The following is a 23422-nucleotide window of genomic DNA, read 5'->3' as shown; positions in this document are numbered from 1 at the left end:
CTGAGTTGGGAGGCTATGCTGTAGGAAAATCATTTTTGAACAGCCTTTTCTGTTGTGTAGCTTAAGTGGAAAGAAGCAGATGTGATCATTTAAAAATATTGTGGCTTTTGTTGTACTCAAATGAAGTATCTTGGCATATTTTTATTTCCTTAGTGCTTTGTAGAAAATCTCAGACAATTTAACTAATGAATTATGGATTTAAAAAAACATTAATGTAACCTTAAATTTTAAAGATTTCTTCATAAGCCATTAGTAATAGGGTCATATGATTAATCACAGCACACAGCTTTACTTAGAAACACTGCAGCGTGCGTATGTGTTGAATATAAGAACCCCAGGAATGAGACTCCAAAATCAATCAACATCAACTAGCAGAATAAATGTCAAGTGATGAAATACATTCACCCAGCAGCCCTTCTGCACCCAGCTACTTTACAAGGAATAAATTGCAAATTACTGTCATTTATTTCATTTTTCTCCTTGTCTGGCTGCTACAGTGTTCATCTTGCGGACAAGATGCCGAGCAGAAGCTCACAACATAATAGGGTTAAAGCAGGTGGTCCACTCAGAGAATTCAAAGCCAGCTCATTGTTTCTTTAATAATGGTATGCTAATTAATTTGCCTTTTGTTCTCTTAATTACTGCTCTCATCACCACATGATACGTGCTATGTTGATGGGGCATATTTTCAGATTGGTCTTTAGATAGACTTGAATTTTATCCAGCTACTGGATTATAAATTAGATCGTTGAACCAATTTTTAAGCAGTTAAGAATGACTGTTAGACAGTTTTAAGTCTTTGATCCAATTATTGTAAATGCAGAGCAAAACACAGTGATACCGCTTCAAAGAAGCGTAATGTGTTTTGGGTTGAAGTTTTTCCTGAGCTGATGCAAAGGTTCACGTAGATGAGTGAAATGAAACAAATAAAATCACTAACATTTTCTCAGGTCTGCCGCCATCAGGGTTGCCAAATTCTACCTCTAATCACCAGTGAAGCCCTCACCTCTCATTCATGCTTCTGGTTCACCTTTTGGTGTTTTCAGTCCCCAAGGATGTCAGAACCACCTGGGACCATCCAGGATGAGTCATTTAACCTCTGTTTGTTTGTTACGATCCTTGAAATACTGCTGAACTACAAAATCTACATTCAGTGAGACTGATCAGTTCAATGTTTTTATTATAATGAATCACCCTATCTGTAAAATAAGTTAAACCATGATAAATTGATCACTGAAAAAATACCTGTTTTAAAAATTACAAACCTGTGCTTGGTAATGTCTTCTTTCTTGATAATAGTTTTTATCTGGTCTCTGTTCAGTGTTACTTGAACAATGCTTATTGAACATGTTCAGTGTTTATTTATTAATAAGTATTTATTAAGAACCTATTATACATTAAGCATTACTCTTGGTTCTAATGACGACCTCTACCTCAGCAAACTACAGCCAGCAGGGCCAAAGTCAGCCCACCCCCTGTTTTTATAAATAAAGTTTTATTGGGACACATCCCATTCCCATTGGTTTACATATTCCCTCTGGCTGCTTTTCATGCTAAAACAGCAGATTTGAGTATTTTGCAACAGAGACCATAAGACCCACAAGCCTAAACGTATGTCCCTTCTGAAAAAGATTTTCCAACCCTGATCTATTATATTGACCATTTATAATCCAGTATTAGTATTCAAAATGATGGTCCTAGTTATCAAAATAAGTTAAACTATCCCATATGCTAAGTTTACCCAAGAAGATGCTCTGCTACATTTTTGGAAGTTTTTAAAGTAATGATTGAAACAAAGAGGAACCAAGATGTCCTCAATTAATCAGAACATTTAATTACCCTAGATAATGTTTGCTATCATAAAATTAAGATTCCCTGTACATCTTTAGAGCTGATGTGTTCACAGATGGCATCAGTGTCTTGGTTACATTAACTCAGTGCTTCAGTACTTAATGCGTATACGAATCACCTGGGCGTCCTGTTAACATGCAGATCCTGATTCTGCCAGCGAGCTAGAGTAGGGGAGGGGCTGGAGTAGGGGAGGGGCTGGAGTAGGGGAGGGGCTGGAGTAGGGGAGGGTAACTCCGTGCTTGTGAGGAGCTGCCCCGCGATGCTGCCGCTGCTGGTCAGATGGACCGCACTCTGAGGGCCGGGATCAGACAGCAGGTGGCTCTCTTCTCCTTCACCTCTGTACCAAGGAGGAAACAGATTGCAGACAGAAATGAGGAACCTGGAGGAAACACTGGGATCTCTCCTTTCTGCCTTCATCCTGCCTTCCACCGTGCTCCTCTCCAGAAAAGCTTTGCTAGTAAGAAAATGTAAACATCTCCCTGGATTTGGGAAACTCTGGAGATTTCTGGGTTGAAGCAAGTGGGTTTGCAAATGTTTCACTAATTGTTACCTCAGACAGCCTTCCAAATAATATATAAAACTGTTTGCATGGGTGTACTTTTTTTTTTACGAAAGCATCAGTTTCTTTCTTTCCGTTAAGATTCTTAACCTTCTGTGTTCCTCCTCTAAATTTTTTTTAAGCACTGTTTATGACCCACTTGCTTCAATTTTGAAGTCACTCAAGTTCTCTACAACCACCCAGATGTTCAGCTTCTCTTGAAGTTAACGTTTTAATATTGCCCCTTTTGGGGAGGGGGGCTGTTGAAGTGAAGGGGGTTTGGAAAAGAGAAGTCTGTTGCCCCTCACCCTCCCTATTTCTGGTTAACATCCCCCGTGATGCTAAAATGTAAGCCACTGTCCCCTACCCTGAAAATGCTACCAACAGAATAGCTGCTGGAGAAATATTTAATTATAACAGTTTCCTTAGCAGTGCCCACAGCTGCTTTCATCTTGCAGACGCCTGCTGCCCAGGCAGCTTCAGAAACTTCAGGATGTTTGAGTCCATCCCAGATATCAGGATGCTTGAGTCCATTTAAAGAAATATATTTAAGCATCTATTTTATAAACGAGTGTAAGCCAATTTCACCACAACTAAAAGATCCCTTGTATGTCAATTCTATCTCAATAAAACTGGAAACAATATCTCACACTCTGAACATTTCGATTAGATATGACGCCTCAAGGCATCATTATAGGAACAAGTATGGGAAGAATGTGGTTTAGGAAGCAAGGAAGAGGGAACCAACCTCTGATTTATAAGTGTTTTTAAAAAATCATTTAAGAATGGTATTTTGTTCTTTAGAAGTTAACAAAAAAAGAAAGGAAGAACTTTATCATTAAAAAGTTAAAAATGGGGCTATTAAGGGGAAGGACTTCTGGTTTTAATAAGAGCTCTTTTTCTCTTCAATTGGTTTATTAAAAAGACTTTTATAAAGGCATTATTAAAATATGCAAAATATAAAAAAATTAAAAATAATCATGAAGCTCCTTTTCAAAGAAAACATTCCACCTAGACAGCTACAGTGGAAGCCCGGCTTCTGGCCTTTATACACTGTGTTCAGGGGTAACCTCCTGAATAGACACTCTTGATCTAATCATGGGGGGAGACTAAAGCTTCCTCGCTAGCTTTACAAAATACACATTTCTGCTCTGCCAGGCAGCCTGTTACTTGCTGAAATATGATTGCAACTATTATGGTAGACTTGATCAAAGCAAAGCATAGAAAATTGTCTTTAAATTGGACAGTAGATCTCTTTGGCCTTGTCAGAACCATTGATGAGAGTTTGCTACCGATGAGAAAATAATTGGAGAAGACTGTGACTCTAGTTCCTTTGGGGGTCAGGGGACAGCTGGACTTGAGAATATTTTAGGAGAAATAAAAGTGGCCACCCTGTCATGTTGGGTAAGAAAAGAACCAAGTGTCACAAATGAAAACTAAGAAGATTGGATGTGCAATTCAGCTGCTTTTATTCTTGAGAAATTTAAATGATATGTCTAATTTAAATTTAATTTACATAAATAGGTAGCTTCGGAAGGAAATTACCTGGGAAAACCAAGAATTAGAAAGATGTAGGAGTCTATGTATTGGGTTGGCCAAAAAGATCGTTCAGTTAGTGAATACATTGTTCAATAAAATTCGTGGTGAAAATGAAAGATGTCTTTTATTTGTACTTAAAACCGAACGAACTTTTTGGCCAACCCAGTAATTGCGGGAAGTTGACCGTGGTCACTTTCTGGTACCATTTCTTTGTACAGGTGGGATTCCGATGCAGGGGTGAGGTGGTGTGAATGACCCCTTTTAGCACTATCATGCTGCAGTTATTTTGTAACTTGTCATTACAGGGAACTTCAAAGTAACACGACAGATGGTCCTCGTTCATTAAATGCCAGCAGTCCCCGCTGCAGTAAACATGACCGCCCCTGCGTTCTCCGAGTGGTGAGGAAGGATGGAGAAAACAAGGGCAGGCACTCTTATGCTTGTCCTCTACCGAGAGAAGCACAGTGTGGATTTTTCGAAGTACGTGTACGACCTCAAGCTTAATGATAGTGTCCTTGAATACTTCAGTTATTAAAATGTCACAAATAGCAGTCCGTTTCTGGTTTTACCTTTAAATTTAAAAGCCATGCTGACTGACATTTAGTCTTAAACCTGAATGTTGAATAACTGAAAATTCAAAGAGGTTCATCCCAAAAAGAAAAATTAATCAAATGACAGGTATTCCATTATTAGAGTATATCATATTTGTAACCACAGGGTAGAAGTGTTGCCCCCTTGGTTTACAAAGAGAGAGGTATTGAGTCACCCAGGTGACTGATAATCCAAAATAGATACTTGCTCTTCCTGACTTCAGTGTGACATCCAAACCTTTGGTTTATGCATTGGATAGAAGAACCCAGAGAAATAATTTACATGCCCTGGATTTACAGTAAACTTAGCAAATCCTACTGCACAGGCTTAACCAAAAAAAGTGATGGCACAATAACACTTTAGATGTAGGTGATTCCTCAACCTTTCAGTCTATGAGTTTGTCCCTGCAAATGAGTGTGAGATACAAGACAGGAATCTGGGCGCTTTTGGTCAGTCGTTCTGCCTTCCACAGAACGAGAGCCTCTCACTTCTGACTGTGATCCGAAGGTTTAAAGATACACATTTTTCCCAGCTGCTTCATCTGGTGCCTAACTAGAGGAAGAAAATACGGATCTGTTTCAGCACGGGAGCAAAAGTTTTCTGGTTGCGCTTGCTGAGAGAGAAATGATCTGTCTTCAGTGTGATACCTTCCTAAGGAATTCCCCAGGGAAAATTTGATCATGATCTTAGAGCATAACCCCTGCCCGAGACGTGGCTCCCTCCTACTCAACTTCCTGATCTCCTCCCCTCAAAGCTTGTATAGATGTAATGGAGAAAATATTACTAGCAATATTAATATCACAGCCTTCTTGGTAGCTCTCTTGAGGCCAAAATTAACAAGGATAAGAATAATACAATGGAATTTGTGTGAATTAGTCCTGGTAATTCTGTATTGGATGCTTTCTTTTCCTAGGAGACTAAGGAAGTTTAATATTAAAATCATAACAAATCTTTGACTTTAATAGTTTAAACAGAGCTATAGCAGGAACACTGGTGATTTACTTTTTACAGAGAGATTTTCAGTAAAGTGAAGGAACTTCTGTAAGTATGCCTTTGGACAGAGGGAAACTCAGAATTATGACAATTTTCTGTGTGATTCAAGCGAATTTGTTAGAGATGCTTATAGGATATAAGGTTTTTTAGGAGCAACAACTAATGACTTACGTGTATCTTACAATGTCAAATTAATAGGAACAGCAGTGAAGACAGTACAGTACTAATCAAATGCGCCGAGGCTCAGCCTGTCTGTCATTCTACCTTCCATCTAAACTTTACAATCTTTTTCCCCCCCAGTGGGCAGATTTGTCCTTCCCATTCTGCAGCCATGGCAAACGCTCCATCATGAGAACAGTGTTGAAGATTGGACCTAATAATGGAAAGAATTTTTTTGTGTGCCCTCTTGGGAAGGAAAAACAGTGCAATTTTTTCCAATGGGCAAAAAGTGGGCCAGGAATAAACATTATTCCAGGATGCTAAAGTTATTGCAATATTTGAGAACTCTTCATTTTATCAAATATACAATATATTCCATTTAGAATGTATATTTAATGCATTTAGTTATGACAATAAAGTATTTTTAGTATGCTCTTGGTCTCTTGTAACTTCTTTGGGGAAGCAGTGATTTTTTTTTTAGGAGTGGAGTATGCAGTACAATAAAATAATAAGGTATTCTGTCTGAAATGAATAATTTCTCAAGTATCACCACTGTTCATAACATATGATTAAAGAAACTTCTTGTTTTCTTAAATGAAATGTAAGAAATGGGATCTTCGTTATAGAAAATCATATTTTCTTCTTTTTTTCTATTTAACAAACATCAAGTTCCTCTAGGGCTTCCCTGGTGGCGCAGTGGTTAAGAATCCGCCTGCCAGTGCAGGGGACACAGGTTCGAGCCCTGGTCCGGGAAGATCCCACATGCCGCAGAGCAACTAAGCCCATGCGCCACAACTACTGAGCCTGCGCTCTGGAGCCCGCGAGCTACAACTACTGAGCTCACGCACCACAACTACCGAAGCCCGTGCACCTAGAGCCCGTGCTCTGCAACAAGAGAAGCCACCGCAATGAGAAGCCCGTGCACCACAACGAAGAGCAGCCCTGGCTCGCCGCAACTAGAGAAAGCCCTCGTGCAGCAACGAAGACCCAACGCAGCCAAAAATAATAAATTAAATAAATAAACAAATAAACAAATAAATAAAAACATCAAGTTCCTCTAGATGCTAGAGACATGCCAAACTTCAAATGCATTTTTGTGAAAAGCTGTGGGGATTCAGAATATAAAAGTAACATTTAAGAAAAGAAGTCATCTGTATGTCTTTAAAAGAGAAGTCGGTTTAAACTTTTCTGATCTTGATTTTAATACCTATTAATTAATTTTTAAAAGTAAGTTCACTTCAAAAGCTTAATGTGATATTATTTTTTTATTTCTAGTTTTATTTTAACTCCTCTCCTTTTTTTAAAAATTTAGTTCAGGTATTATTATTTCCCAAAAGGAAAGAAAAACGTTAATCAATGCATTTCTGCATGTTGGTGGAAAATTCCATTCAGAGCTGGTTCAATCTATTTAAAAAAAAAAAAAAAAAGACAGCATGGAAGATGGCTGGAACCCTTCCCCCTTCTAAAACTAAATGGCCCATGCAGAGCTCTAGAAGTTAACAGCATACGAAATTACCAGCAGGGACAGAGCATAATTCATCGTCCTGTGTTTGAACTCTACCCTGAAGAGACACAATTAGAACCAACCTAAGACCAGTGGTCTTCACCTAAATTGCTCAACAGGGTAATAACTACAGAGCAAACCAGGAATGAGACTGGACCATTGATGGTCTTAGTGACATGATGTGAAGTACACATAGTGTGTATTCAGAAGACAACTACAAATTAATTGTACAACAACAAGGGAGAAGGCCTACTGCAAATCAAGCTTCCATAAATTCCAGTCTCCAAAAATTAGCAAATTAATTACAAGGAAATATAGGCAAGTGAAACAATAGATTTCAATATAATAAGTTTAGAGACTTATCTACTAAGAAACAAAGAAAATTTTACTGACAAACATCAAAGAATCAGATGGATAGACAAAGCAGGATCTTGACTGGAAAGAATGGATGTTTAAAAAATGTCATTCTTCCAAACTTAATTTCGAGTTTTAAGGAAACTTCCCATCAAAATCTTAAGGAGGTTTCTGCTTCCATTGTGGAGTAAGCTCCAGCTGAACCCAGCTTCAGATTCTGGACAAATAAACAATACTGGAGAGTGAACAAAAGCAGGCAGATTCTGGAGGCGTGTAAAATGTGGAAGAAGGGACTGCCTGGAGGTAATTTCCCAGGTTTTACAGTTTTTATCCTGAGGGCAGCACAAAGTCGGTTTCAACCCAGAGTCTTTCTGGGCTGAAGAGCCAGCAGACAGTCTGGCCAACCACAGCCACCGGGAAGGGGGAAATCTCAGAAGAGATTCCAAGATGGGGAGCCCAAGTTCTGTGTCTAAACTGCCCATGACCTTGAATGACCCCTGGACCACACACACAGGCGTGGGGCAGACAACACAGAGCAGCTGAAAGAACTGGATAGATAAAAGAACTGAACCAAGAGAATTTGCACTTGGAATCCACTTGTCCTTAGACAAAAGTCGATCAACATTCCTCTAGGAAAAAAGGATCAACATTCCTCTAGACAAAAGGATCAACATTCCTCTAGACAGGATCATATTCCTGTCTAGAGGAATATGCCAAATCCAGAGCCTCCACCACATCATATTCACATGTTCAGGGTTCCGTCGGGAATTATGCAACATAAGAAGATCCAGAGTAATGTGACATTCAGAGAAAAGACTAACACCCAAGACCGACTCCAAGATGACCACGATGTTGGAATCTACCAAGGATCTTAAAGCAGCTGTTGTAACTGTGCTCACTGACGTAAACGCTAAATGGAGACGATACCAAATGGAAATTCAAATCTTCAAGAAGCAATAGAGAAACTCTTAAATGGCAAATATCTAAATAAATATAAAATATTATTTTTGTCTCTTAGTTTCATTATAATACATGGGACTGTTCAAAGCAAAAAAATGTTACAACATAGTCTTGTGAGATTTATAATGCATGTAGATATGAGAACTGTAGCATAAAGAGGTCAAAGGAGCTATACAGTTGCAAGTTTTCTACGTTTTGTGAGAAGTGGTTCTATATTAACTCTAATTGTAAAAAGTTAAGTGTCTGCATGTGATATCTATTATCAGACTTGGGAAGTTTTCAACCACTATTTCTTTGAGTACTTTTTTAGTTCCACACGCTTCCTCCTCTCTGAGATTCCAGTGATACAAATATTAGATCATTAGATTGTTATTGTCCCACAGATTTCTGGGCTCTATTTATTTTTCCCTGTCTATTTTTCCCACTCTCATTCAAATTGAGTAAACTTTATTGATCTGTCTTCAAGTTCACTGACTCTGTTGTCTTCATCACTCTACTATTGAGATCATCCAGCTAATTTTTTATTTCAATAATTGTATTTTTCATACCTATAACTTCCACCTGGTCCTTTTTTTATAATTTCTATTTCTTTATTGAGATTTTCCATTTTTTCCATTGGTTTCAAGATAATTTATAGTTGATTCCAGAAGCACTTTTATGATGTCGGCTTTAAAATCCTTATCGGATAATTCTAATATCTGATTTATCTCAGTATCTTCATCAGTTGAGTGTCTTTTCTCCTTCAGATGTGGTTTCTTCAGTTTGGGGCAGGACAGGTGATTTTTTGATTGTATCCTGGATGTTTGTTATTATGTTAGAAGGCTCTAGGTCCTATGTAAATATTATATTTTAGCATGCAGTCGTCCAGATTAGTTAAGTGTGTAGGCTCTGACTTACATTGTGGGCTTTATTTCCAGTGACAGCTTAGTTTTCGGAGCCTTTGCAATCCAGTTCTGGTCTGCTTTTTTCTGGTTTTGCTGTGGGTCCTCATCAAGCCCTCTGGTGCTGTCTGCAGACACAGAAGGTGATTCCCTGGGCTGCCTGGTGCTTCTAGGACATCTTCTGCAGAGGGGTGTGGGCAGAAGCCACTGTGCTGTGTCTCCTTATGCCACCAGGTGGGGGAACTGGTATTGTTATCTTCCGCATCAACAACATTGGTTCCCACCGAAGCAGAACCAGGACCGGGCTGTCAGCCTTCAGAGCTGCATCTGTTCATCACTGTCTGAACCTTTGGAAGCTGCTGTGTGGTCTGCTGGTATTCATCTCTCTGGAGTTTACCTGCCTATTTCTTGGTACTTCAGACCATAGCATATGAATATAAAGGCTTTTCATGATTGGGGGAAAACAATGAGAGAGAGGGTAAAAATGAGGAAGATGATTTTAAGAGCCACTGTTTCTGAGCCCTTATTTGGTGACAGCTGCTGTCACTTTCCATAGATTCTTTCATTTCATCCTCTTGACTGCCCTGTGATATCTGTTACAGTTATTTCTCATGTTACACTTTAAGAAAGCTGGCTGGCTGTAGGTTAAGTCAGAAATATGTGTCACGCAGGCTGTGGTTTGAATGAAGTTTGCATGCTCTGAATAAGATTCTCCCCTCTCCATGTATTAAAGAAAATTGGCTGTACCCAGAATTGCGTGTTGTTGATATGTACAAATATCTAACGTACACAAACGAAAATAATTGTCAGATGACAATAAGATTGTGGTCATTTTTTTTCTCTAAAATTTGTCATGTTAAAATTTCTATAAATTTATTTGAAATCTCCATTACTTTCCATTGCTTTTATTTATTTAATTTCTATTAAAATTCTTTTAAAAAATCTGTTATTTTCATGTACTTTCTAAAGGTACCTGCCATCGTATACTCTAGACCACAATTATTAGCAAGTTGGGGTGTGGGATGAAGGAACTAATGTTCCAATGAGTTTCCAAAAAATTTAACCTCCTTTTTCTTGGTATATCTTTCCAGCACTTATATCTCTTCTGGAGCTTATGCTAGTGTTTGCCTTGTGTTGTATTACTTGTCCTGTCTGCGTTTCCTGATGTTCACCTAAGGGATTGTATGTAACCCTTCTTTGTTCTTCACAGACTCTTACCAAAGACTGTGCCTTGTACACAATAGAAACTTGGTAAACATTTGATGAATCTAATAGATAAAGGTTTAATATCATGTCAGTCTTTTGAACATTGTTAACCTTGTTACCACTATTCAAACATGAAGTCACTTAAATGTCATTGAAAAGAGTGTCACCGGTTTATTATAAAAGAGAAAGAAATTCCTTGGTGTCCAAAAGCTGTTAAATCTTCCTGGTAATTTAAATGAAAGTCTTCACGGACAGGCCCAAACTAATCAGATCAAAGGGTATGCATTCACTGGAAAGGAAAGAAAGCATAAGGCTGCCTTAGTGCTACCCTGTGTTTCATAACATATAGAGATGAAAAAAAATGTGAGTACCCCTTACAACGCCCATGAGTTTTAACCTCTTCATTTTGTAGGAAACCAAGTCAACTGGTTTAAATTACTTCTTAGTGTTTAATTCAAGTAATCTCTATTGAGCACCTACTATGTGAAAAATTCAATGATACGTATTTTTAAAGTAGATCTTGCCAATGCCTAAATGAGGGAGAGATAATAAGGGATAGCAGCTCTGTAAGCAGAGTGTGGAAGGAGAGCCCACGCCTGATTCAGGAGCTGGAGATGCCTCAGGAGAGACAGCAGCTGGAATTTCACCTTGGTGAAGATTTGCCTATGTGCAAGGGCATTTCAGAGTGTAGGTGCAGCGTAAGCAAAGAAGCTCAGAGCACAGGGAATGTGTGGGGAATAGCAAAGAGTCCTGTTTGGCTAGATCATAGGGAATATGAAGGAGAATACAGGGGGAAAATCTGTAAAGGAAGAATTCATTCCATTTTGCTGCTACAAATGGAGTTCCTAAGATGGGCCAGTTCTTTGTTCCCAGGATACAAAAATAAAAAGTCACTCTTTCCCCTTAGGGAGCCCATGGCAGACAAGCAAACCAGTGCACACCGGGACCTGTGCTGGGTTAATGATGCAACCAGTGGGCCTTCTGAACAAATGAAAAAAGGAATTATTCTGCCAGTGCTGTGCAAGGTGGTATGTATAGTGTTTAATTACTTAGATTCTAGAAAACAATTGAGTTCTGGAGTCAAGACTGCTAGTTCAAAGCCTGCCCCCCCCCGACCCTGACCTTGACCCTGTGACCTTGAACGTGATATTTTATTAGGTTTGGGATACTGTGTGCTGAGTCTTAGGTACCTCACCTGTTAGGTGGCGATGGTACCATCTCCAACGCTGTTTTGAGGATAAAGTGCTGTATCGGTTTAAAGGGCTGAGCACAATCCCTGGCCGTCAAAACACAAGAGTTCATTTTTTTATCTTCATTATTCCTACTCCTCCTCCTACCCTTACAATGGTTATCGTGGGAGGTTTCAGAGAGGAAATAGCACTGGTGGTGGCCTTAAAAAAGGATGTGGATTTCACCAGACAGAGAAGGACTCGGGATGGAAGGGAGCAATAGGAGGAAAGCTTGGGGGCAGGAGGAAGTGCAGTTGTGTTTGGGGAACGGAGAGCCTGGAACTTTATAAGAAGGTATTAGGAAGAAGACGGTGGACTCAGTTTTAAGTTTCCAGTGACGCATCAGAAATTTAGGAATACAAAACATGAAAGAACTATGAAAAGCCTTCATTCATGAAGAATTGAGAGACCCAAAGGTTCATAGTAATCCAGGCATCCATTATTCTAGATAGAAATCATATATCCCAACAATGAGTATAAATCTTTATCAACCACAATCACTCGCATCCCCTTCTCTCCCTATTTCTTTGACTGCAGAAGAGATTCTGGCTTTGAGCGCATGGAAGCACTGCATATAGTGTTTCTGGGAAAGCAGGTCATTGGGTCGCACAGTTTCACCCAGAGTGATGGGCCCCAGCAGTGCATAGAGTCCCATTCACTGAAATCTATTTTTAAAGGGGTAAATCCAGTGCTTGACAAGGCAGAGCAAGGCCCCCAAACACATGGAGAGTGGATGAACCCTACTGTTCTTGGAAGTTGCAGAATAAAAGCCAAGGGTTTTGGGCTTGAAATACTTTCTATTTATTATTCAAATCATATTTGCTTCTCTAATAAAAGAGTAGTGAAGGAGGGGAAAACACAGGAAATTAAAAGAGATGAAGAAATGAAAAAGTGATGGTAGGAAAAAAGAGATCTTATGAACAGAAAGGGAAAGACAAAGAGAAATGTCTAAAGCATCTATACAGACACTATGCCTCCATTTTTAGCAATCAGAAACACAAATATATGGATAGTCAACAAAAGAACAGCCTTGTAAATTTTTAAAACTAAGCACTAGCTTTTGGACTAAATGCTATCATAAAATGCAAAACTGCAAAGCAAATGAGCAGTCTCATTACAACAATTCCACACCTACTGTCCGTGTGCACATCTCTGTATCACTCCCAATCGCTCACCTTGGCATCTTGGTTTACATATTAATAAATATTCATCTGCTTTTCATATGCATGTATCTTTCTCATTATATTATTATACTCAGAGTGTTTAGCTCCATTTAAAAAGAATTTATTTTGCTGTCAATGGCAGAAAACAATTTAGGAAACTGAACAGAGCAGGAAAAATGTTAAATCTATCTGAGTTGGTTATGGACTCATTAGTTTAATAACTTGTTTTCTCCAAACTTGAATAATTTGAATGCATTAGGAATGACCAGCACTAAAAAAAAGAAAAGTGTGTTCTTAAAACGGTAAACACTAAATCTAGGATCTGAGTTTGTAGTTATTACTTATTTAAATAAACAAGCAAATTCCATTGAGATATGGTCTCGTTTTCAGGAATGGTCTATTAGCAAGCAGCAGTGAGCACAATTAACCATATCAGCGCATTAAAACCTAATGTGTAAACTCCGCATAGCAGCAAACACACATCCTACCATGGCCTATTAAGTAATCAGAAGTGATTGCAGATAATTAGCTCGTGAACAGCTGCATAAACTCAAGTATCTCATTTTTTAACAGACATGGAGACTTCAAGTGGAAGGGAGGTGTATCAGCTATGTCTTGAACTGGGTGGGAGCGTCACCATGAAATAAAATCAAGGACGATTCTAAGGCTGGATGGCAAGATGGCCACTTTACATTTTCTTCTGATGATAATATTCCTAATGTTCATGTGGATATAATTCTATAAATGAGAAATATGGAAGCAAGGATACTACCAATGACCAAAAAGCTCCTGTAAAATTGGAAATTGAAATAGGATAAGACAGAAGTCAATTTGTAAAGTTCTCTTAATGAGTGTATATCATTCCCATATATCCCTTCTGAATGAGATTATATTCAGATATGTATCTGAATGATGATATATGCAGTAAATATGTAGTTGCATTTGAATTAATAAATGTACTTGATAAGTATTTCTTAAATTAAAAAATGCAAAAAACACAGTTTCATTGTTTTCTATCCCTTTTTAACTAAAGGAAACATGCTGGATGGACCATGATAACAATCTAGAAATCTGAGGGACTGACGGGAAAAAGAATCATGTTCATTCCATACAAGTCCAGAAAAACATGAGATGATAGATTTAATAACAAGGCAAAATTCCAAAAGTTTTCAGAGTTCTTAAAATGGAAATGAGTATACTGGAAGGTGCTTAGGTCCTGCCAGGAATGTCATCAACTAAATTCAGTGCCTGACTTCCTGCAGGGCTGGATGTGGTTAGAAGGACCTCAGGTTCTATCAAAGGTTTTTTTTCCCACTGTAATCTCAGACCCTAGAGGAGAAGGTACATTGTAAAATCCCATCTCTAGAGGAGATAGTACAGCAATAAATGAATGTATTATCATCAATGGTGCTAAACTTTTGGGTGGTACTTTCTGAATACTTGCATTAAAGATTTGATATCACGTGAAATGACATTTACACATGTTCACATGCTTATTGTTTTTCTTTTTTTTTATAATTCATTTCTTTTACTATTTTAATTAATTAATTAATTTATTTATTTTTATTTTTTGGCTGTGTTGGGTCTTCGTTTCTGTGCGAGGCCTTTCTCCAGTTGCGGCGAGCGGGGGCCACTCTTCATCGCGGTGCGCGGGCCTCTCACTATCGCGGCCTCTCTTGTTGCGGAGCACAGGCTCCAGACGCGCAGGCTCAGTAGTTGTGGCTCACGGGCCCAGTTGCTCCGCGGCATGTGGGATCTTCCCAGACCAGGGCTCGAACCCGTGTCCCCTGCATTGGCAGGCAGATTCTCAACCGCTGCGCCACCAGGGAAGCCCCGCTTATTGTTTTTTGACAGAAGTTTTCATTTTATTTATAGCCCTACTAAGGATAAAATGGATGGATAGATGGATAGACAGATACATAGATAAATAAAAGGTAATAAACATACAACTAAGAACCATGCATTTCACTCACAGAGAATTAGTTCTATCATATGTATTTTATATTTGTTTTCTCTCGAGTTATCCTCATTTATAAAAGCATTCATTCAACAGATGTTATTTCTGTGCCTGTTGCTGGGCGAGGCCGAAAGTGTAGATGAAGAACAGTGCCTCAAGGAGTTTAAAGTCTTCGCAGGGAAGTGAGCGTTCAAAGCGGCAATCGCAGTCTCGGTTCGGAGTGACAGAGATACGGGGTTCGAAGAGAAAATAGGGGAGAGGACTCCCATGACCACCTGCAAGACACCAGGGGGCAAGGCTGGGGATGAGGAGCGTGCCGGGTGGGACGCAGGAGGCTGTCGGCAGAGAGGAAGGTTTGTGCAAGGCGCTTTGGCCTGGGAAGCGGCTATTGATGGCGCCTCTGATCGATGGCTAGAGCTAACCAAGTAACTCTGGCGCTGGTCGTTCTTCCCGTGTTGTTCACTCATCGTAAGTTGTTGATTGTTCTCATCCAGATGTCCAAGAACGGTTTACTGTCACTACTGTCTGTCCCCTAGGGCCAGGGCTCGGAAACGTGCCGATGAGAATGGGAGCCCGCCACATCAGCGTCGCCTTCGAGCTTGGTAACCGCTGCAGGATGCAAGCCCAGACGGGCCCGCTTCAGCAAGCTCCCCAGGTAACCTCTCTGCAAGCTCAAGCTTGTGAACCGCTGTGCTGGAGCAGAGTGTCTGCGTGTGTTTTAGACAACATTTAATCTAATATACTAGAATAAACATGTGACCATTTTTTTTTAAGTGTGCTCTGACAGGTAAATTAATCTGACGTGAAATGGGGACGTGAGGTTGGAGAAAACAGTGAATGCGCTGGGAGTCAGGCCGCCTCGTTTCTAACTCCAGCCCTGCCTCTAAATGGTAACAATAAATGCCGCTAAAGAAAGTCTCACTCCGCCAAGATATTGAACTTCTCTCGGACCTCAGGGTCTTCAGCCATTAAACGAAGAGGTTATACTGGAAGATTTCTAAAATCCCTTTCCAAGTCTAAAATACTGTGGTTCTGAAGGGGTTTTAACATTAAGTATTTGCATAATTAAATAATGTATACATGCCAGTCTCTTTGCAGGTGATCTTCAGCTGTGTTCTCCTCTTGTGTCTTTTGAAAGCGGTCCAGCCCTTGCTCTCTGCTGTGTTTCCCGTCCATCATTTTTAAACCTCCTTTTCTTTCTACCTTCCCACTTTGGGGCAATGATTGGTTCACTACATAGTTATTTAAAATGGGATCCCCTTACTTTGATACATATTAAAACTCCCCTGAAGGCTCCTTGATTAAAACTCCCCAATAGACTTTTAGAAGAAAACAAAACAAATAGTCTTTATCTTGGAGTGTGAAGTATTCTGTCTTGAATGTCAAGTGAACAATTCACAGGGGATGGGAACTAAGAAGAAAACAATGTTTCACTAAAGTTAAGATTTCAGAAGCTAGAGACCTAGAGAAAAAACTTAACCCTTCCCTTTGTACACAGTCCATTAGAATTTCCCTTCCTTCCTTCCTTCCTTCCTTCCTTCCTTCCTTCCTTCCATCCATCTTGTCTTGTACTGATTTGCTTTCTGTTGAGCTGCTTTGGCACCAAATCTTGCATATGTGAAACTGTAAACTTCTAAAAGGCAGGATTTGGTAAACCCCCCATAACATTTAGCATAACACTCTAAACAAATAATTTCTTAATAAAAGTTTAAGGGATACAGACTTAAAGAATCAATGCTTAATGCCTTATAATCTTAGCCCCAGTAAGATTGGTTCCCTTTACAATCCTTGGAGCATCTCTCCAAAATATTTTCTCTGTGTTTTTGCAAGATTCATCTATTTGCTGCTTCATCTGCCCCTGCTCCCTTTCTGATGTGATCTCTGACTGGGGAGCTGACACATGCGGGCTCTCTCCTCTCTCTTACACAGCACAGGATGTTGGCACTCCATGTTTTACGTCCCGGCACCCCACTCCTAACACGTTCCTGGGTAATGCAGCTTCTGCTCGAGTGCCCTTGAGACCCACTTAGAGCATGTGCTTGGTTGACCTAAAACTTTTCAGTAACCCTTCTCTGCCTCCAATAGGAAAGTACAGGAGAATGCTCTGTTTCAGCATCACTTCGCAGTCATTCCACCTTTACGTCTTCCGGTCTTGCATCCCCAGACTGGTCTTGTCCGCTGTAGCTGATTGTCCAGCACTCTGCAAAGGGGCTGCATGCGTCCAGAACACGTCTCCAGAAGTCTTCATCTTGTTTCGGGAGCGAGCATAGGTAATTCTGATCCCTGGTCAACTCCAGGGCTGTAAAATCTTCAAAGCTGTTGTCTGGTCTAAATATTTCGGAAGGCGTTCACTTCTGAAGAGTACATCATCTCCGGAATGTGGATCACTCTGTAAGCCTCTCTTGGAGCCACTCTTAAAGGAGTATTAGCAATAGTCCTCTAAGTAGTCTCTCTGTGGATAATTGTTTTGTCACAGGTCATTTTTGAGCTACTTACTCTCACCACTATATGCACAGTATTAATCTAATTTTATTCCCTCAACTTGTGTTTATTCTCATCTTCCTCCATCCCTTTCCCCTTTGTAAGACAAGCGTAAATCAACCAAAGGGATCCCCATAAAAGCTTTCTCTAAACCTCAGATCAGTTCAGGGGCCTCTGCGGGTTTTTTTTTTTTTTTTTTTTTTTTTTTTTTTCCAACAGTCTTACAGAAAATTTATTAGTAAAACAATTTTTTAAAGTTCAGCAATGAGTATCAACGAATCATAAAATGTTGAGCTCAAAAGTACCTAAGAAATTTTTCAAAGTCCTCTTTTTGTTCTTCTTTCTCTAGTTTCTTTAGGTGTAAGGTTAGATTGTTTACTTGAGATTTTTCTTGTTTCTTTAGGTAGGCTTGTATAGCTATAAACTTCCCTCTTAGAACCGCTTTTGCTGCATCCCATAGGTTTTGGGTCGTCGTGTTTTCATTGTCATTTGTCTCTAGGTATTTTTTGATTTCCTCTTTGATTTCTTCAGTGATCTCTTGGTTATTTAGTAACGTATTGTTTAGCCTCCATGTGTTTGTCCTTTTTACGTTTTTTTCCCTGTAATTCATTTCTAATCTCATAGCGTTGTGGTCAGAAAAGATGCTTGATATGATTTCAATTTTCTTAAATTTACTGAGGCTTGATTTGTGACCCAAGATGTGATCTATCCTGGAGAATGTTCCGTGCGCACTTGAGAAGAACGTGTAATCTGCTGTTTTTGGATGGAATGTCCTATATATCAATTAAATCTATCTGGTCTATTGTGTCATTTAAAGCTTCTGTTTCCTTATTTATTTTCATTTTGGATGATCTGTCCATTGGTGTAAGTGAGGTGTTAAAGTCCCCCACTATTATTGTGTTACTGTCGATTTCCTCTTTTATAGCTGTTAGCAGTTGCCTTATGTATTGAGGTGCTCCTATGTTGGGTGCATATATATTTATAATTGTTATATCTTCTTCTTGGATTGATCCCTTGATCATTATGTAGTGTCCTTCCTTGTCTCTTGTAACATTCTTTATTTTAAAGTCTATTTTATCTGATATGAGTATAGCTACTCCAGCTTTCTTTTGATTTCCATTTGCATGGAATATCTTTTTCCATCCCCTCACTTTCAGTCTGTATGTGTCCCTAGGTCTAAAGTGGGTCTCTTGTAGACAGCATATATATGGGTCTTGTTTTTGTATCCATTCAGCCAGTCTATGTCTTTTGGTTGGGGCATTTAATCCATTCACGTTTAAGGTAATTATCGATATGTATGTTCCTATGACCATTTTCTTAATTGTTTTGGGTTTGTCTTTGTAGGTCCTTTTCTTCTCTTGTGTTTCCCACTTAGAGAAGTTCCTTTAGCATTTGTTGTAGAGCTGGTTTGGTGGTGCTGAATTCTCTTAGCTTTTGCTTGTCTGCAAAGCTTTTGATTTCTCCATCAAATCTAAATGAGATCCTTGCCGGGTAGAGTAATCTTGGTTGTAGGTTCTTCCCTTTCATCACTTTAAGTATATCATGCCACTCCCTTCTGGCTTGCAGAGTTTCTGCTGAGAAATCAGCTGTTAACCTTATGGGAGTTCCCTTGTATGTTATTTGTCGTTTTTCCCTTGCTGCTTTCAATAATTTTTCTTTGTCTTTAATTTTTGCCACTTTGATTACTATGTGTCTCGGCGTGTTTCTCCTTGGGTTTATTCTGTATGGGACTCTCTGCGCTTCCTGGACTTGGGTGGCTATTTCCTTTCCCATGTTAGGGAAGTTTTCGACTATAATCTCTTCAAATATTTTCTCTGGTCCTTTCTCTCTCTCTTCTCCTTCTGGGACCCCTATAATGCGAATGTTGTTGCGTTTAATGTTGTCCCAGAGGTCTCTTAGGCTGTCTTCATTTCTTTTCATTCTTTTTTCTTTAGTCTGTTCTGCAGCAGTGAATTCCACCATTCTGTCTTCCAGGTCACTTATCCGTTCTTCTGCCTCAGTTATTCTGCTATTGATTCCTTCTAGTGTAGTTTTCATTTCAGTTATTGTATTGGTGATCTCTGTTTGTTTGTTCTTTAATTCTTCTAGGTCTTTGTTAATCATTTCTTGCATCTTCTCAATCTTTGCCTCCATTCTTATTCCGAGGTCCTGGATCATCTTCACTGTCATTATTCTGAATTCTTTTTCTGGAAGGTTGCCTATCTCCACTTCATTTAGTTGTTTTTCTGGGGTTTTTTCTTGTTCCTTCATCTGGTGCATAGCCCTCTGCCTTTTCATCTTCTCTATCTTTCTGTAACTGTGGTTTTTGGTCCACAGGCTGCAGGATCGTAGTTTTTCTTGCTTCTGTTGTCTGCCCTCTGGTGGTTGAGGCTATCTAAGAGGCTTGATGGGAGGCTCTGGTGGTGGGTAGAGCTGACTGTTGCTGTGGCGGTCAGAGCTCAGTAAAACCTTAATCCACTTGACTGTTGATGGGTGGGGCTGGGTTCCCTCCCTGTTGCTGTGGCGGTCAGAGCTCAGTGAAACCTTAATCCACTTGACTGTTGATGGGTGGGGCTGGGTTCCCTCCCTGTTGGTTGTTTTGCCTGAGGCAACCCAACACTGGAGCCTACCGGTGCTCTTTGGTGGGGTCAATGGCAGACTCTGGGAGGGCTCACGCCAAGGAGAACTTCCCAGAGCCTCTGCTGCCAGTGTCCTTATCCCCACGGTGAAACAGAGCCACCACTCGCCTCTGCAGGAGACCCCCCAACACCAGCAGGTAGGTCCGGTTCAGTCTCCCCCAGGGTCACTGCTCCTTCCCCTGGGTCCCGATGCACACATTACTTTGTGTGTGCCCTCCAAGAGTGGGGTCTCTGTTTCCCCCAGTCCTGTCAAAGTCCTGCAATCAATTCCCTCTAGGCTTCAAAGTCTGATTCTCTAGGAATTCCTCCTCCCGTTGCCGGACCCCCAGGTTGGGAAGCCTGACGTGGGGCTCAGAACCTTCACTCCAATGGGTGGAATTCTGTGGTATAAGTGTTCGCCAGTCTGTGAGTCACCCACCCAGCAGTTATGGGATTTGATTTTACTCTGATTGCGCCCCTCCTACCGTCTCACTGTGGCTTCTCCTCTGTCCTTGGATGCGGGGTATCCTCCTTGGTGAAGTCCAGGGTCTTCCTGTCAATGATTGTCCAGCAGCCAGTGGTGATTCTGGTGCTCTTGCAAGAGGGAGTGAGAGCACGTCCTTCTACTCCGCCATCTTGGTTAATCGAGCGGGTTTTTTGTTTTTTTGTTTTTTTCTGTTCAAGTAAATCCTGTGTATTTTCTTCCTAGAAATAATCACAGTTGTAACGAAATAATGTACTGGATAATTAACTGTTTAATGTCTGTCTTCCTCCGCGGAACCCTCCACGCAGGCACGGGTTTTCTCTTATTCAACACGGGATTCCCAGCTCCGAGGCCAGCGGCTTCAATATGGTGGGTGTTCCATAGTGGCTGTTGAATTAACGTTATCCTCTTACTTTGCTAGATTTACTGGCTGCTCTTTGGCTGTTATTTTAATTCTAAGAATGCAATCCTTTGGCCTCCAAACTGATAGGGAAGTCTGCTTTGCTGATAAGCTGGCTCTCCCCGATAGGCAAATCTACATGTGAATTAAGCCTTTGAAATACAAATTGCTATGGAAACAGCCCCGGGTTCAGTTTTGGAAGTGGAGGTTGAGGCTGCCTTTCTCATCTTCCTGGACTCTCCACGCCCCCAGCATCCGCTAGTACATTCGTTCTTCAGGTGGGTTACAGTACAATTGATTGTGATTAGAGCACTTAATCTATTCACTATAACAGATTAGGTTCCTGCCTGATTGTGTTACAGCTTCATCCATTTACTTTGATTCGATTGTTGCTGGAAATATACGGATACAATCAAGTTTCTGCCATTGTCAAATTCCTCAGGGTGTTTCTAAATTTCTCCACATAATCTTTCTGGCTACTCCTTAGGGTATGTCATTTCCACAGATAACTAATCTCATCCATTACCTTTTTGAATCTTCCTGATTTTATTCTTGGAGGACAACTTTATCTCAAACTCCCCGGGGTGACTCTCCTGCCCTCCCCTGGACTAACCACACCTGGCAAATAACTGGGGGGGTGGGGGGCTTGTGGAGACCACAAACCACTCTCCTCTTTCTTCCTTGCCTACTGTCTGTCCCTAAATTATTATTCTCTTCACCTAAAGGAGTGGCCATGGCACATGCATTTTAGAGGTGAATAAATTTTTAGCATACCCTTAGCTACCTCACTAACAGATTTAATGACATCTGTATTTTGAACCTGTGTATGCAACAGTCATACAGAAGTAGAACACCATGGAATAAGCAAAACATGCTTTTGAGGAGATAAAGTGCAGCTCCCCAAGTCTAGGCACTAAATTTCCACAACTTATTTTTGGGGTGAACTCCTACCATCTTAAAAATGAGGATCAGCTTCTCAGCCTATTTACTCTTTGTGCATTATTTTCATTATAAATGTCTATTATTCCAGACTTTGGGAGACAAAAGCAGAAATACGAGTTAGGGAGAGAGGTTGCTTCTTGGTATCCACACTGTTAAAAGCAAGAAAACACAGAGAAATGCAGGAAACCACAAAAAGCAGAGATCAAGAATTCAAAATGTAAGGGACCTTACTGTCTCATTCAACTGTAAAGTCAACCCTTTATTATAGCCTCGAATAGGAATCTAAGTTCATAAAGATGACACTGAGGAATCAATTCAGTAAACACGTAATGACAGATGCCCTATATACAGCATAACGTTTTATATTCAGTGCCCTACACATTTTCTAGCACAGACTATAGGAATTCAACTGCTGTATGTTGAATAATACTGTGAAAATAAACTTCACAGAAACACAATGGAGATTAGGTACATTGTATTGGGATTTTTTTTTTTTTAATGGGACCATTTCAAGAGTAGAGTATAAGAAAGTTTAAAAGATATCCAGAATAAACCAAGTGAGCTGGTAACTGAGAGTTTAGGGAAAAAAAAAAAAAGGATGAAAAAGCCTTGAGGTATGATCTTTAATGATTATAGGAAAAGGTCGAGAATATAGAGCTTTGAAAAATGCAGAGGTAACATAGTGTAGCAGCAGAATCCTAGATCTTCTGAAACTCACAGATTAAAGATTTAAGAAGGCTGTAAATGAGGTAGAGGTAGTATTTGATATAGAAAATGATTAAGATATAAATAAGAATTTCAGCATAGGCAAGCCTCTGGTAAGGGCATGTATTAGAAATGTACAAGGGTGCATGACAGGTGAAAAGGCAGAGGAGGAAATGGTAGGTTCAAGTCAAGGGTAACTGAACTATCTGGGGCCTTGGGAGCAATATAAAAGGAGAACTTTTGGAAGAAAAAGAGCACAAGCAAACTGCTGTCTCGTATAACAAGGAAGTAGACTGCATTCTTTAAAGAATGAAGAATGAATAGACATAGAAGTTCAGGAAGATAACAGAGTCAAACTAAAGAATAAAAGATGTAGATAGGTTAGGTCTGAGACAAGTATAATTTTGATTTTTTTTTTTAAGATTTCCCCTGAGCTTTATTGAGGTATAATTGACAAATAAAAGTTTTACATATTTGAGGTATACCATATGATATTTGATATAATATACATATACAAATAGATTTTATTATGATCACTCCACAGATGAGAAAACAAGGTCAAGAATAATGTGTATATAAAGAATGTTAAAATGGGGCATTTCCAAAGTTAGTGATTTGAACACCATGGCTGAGAACTACTTGTATGACTCTCCTACGTCTAAGGTTGTGATGTGAGTACTGGGTAGCTGGAGACTAGGAGAGATTTGGGGAGACCAGTATAATTGTTAAATACTGTCATCAGAATTACACTGGGAGATCCAAATTCAGGCTTAATTGCCCTCATGAAGGAAGTATTTAATGAGTTAAGACTGAGGAAGTATTTCGAAAATTATAGAAAAATGCACCAAAAAAGAGAGTTGTGCATTGAAAAGAAGGGCATTCGTAAGA

The 23422-nt window shown here is 39.8% G+C and overlaps 1 protein-coding gene across 1 annotated transcript in view; it reads left to right on the top strand.

Annotated features, from left to right (window-relative positions):
- Positions 1-5995, top strand: part of NEIL3 (nei like DNA glycosylase 3) — a 41503-nt gene extending 35508 nt beyond the window's left edge. Inside the window, exons 9-10 of the mRNA XM_036838472.1 lie at positions 4234-4408; positions 5813-5995. Coding sequence (XP_036694367.1) covers positions 4234-4408; positions 5813-5995 — 358 coding nt within the window. The remainder of the gene's footprint in view (positions 1-4233; positions 4409-5812) is intronic.
- The last annotated feature ends 17427 nt before the right edge of the window (positions 5996-23422 follow it).

The sequence above is a fragment of the Balaenoptera musculus genome, chromosome 21 (assembly GCF_009873245.2).
Source record: "Balaenoptera musculus isolate JJ_BM4_2016_0621 chromosome 21, mBalMus1.pri.v3, whole genome shotgun sequence".
Classification (NCBI taxonomy): domain Eukaryota; kingdom Metazoa; phylum Chordata; class Mammalia; order Artiodactyla; family Balaenopteridae; genus Balaenoptera; species Balaenoptera musculus.
The sequence above is the reverse complement of the archived record's forward strand: the minus strand, read 5'-3'. Positions and strand labels throughout refer to the sequence as shown.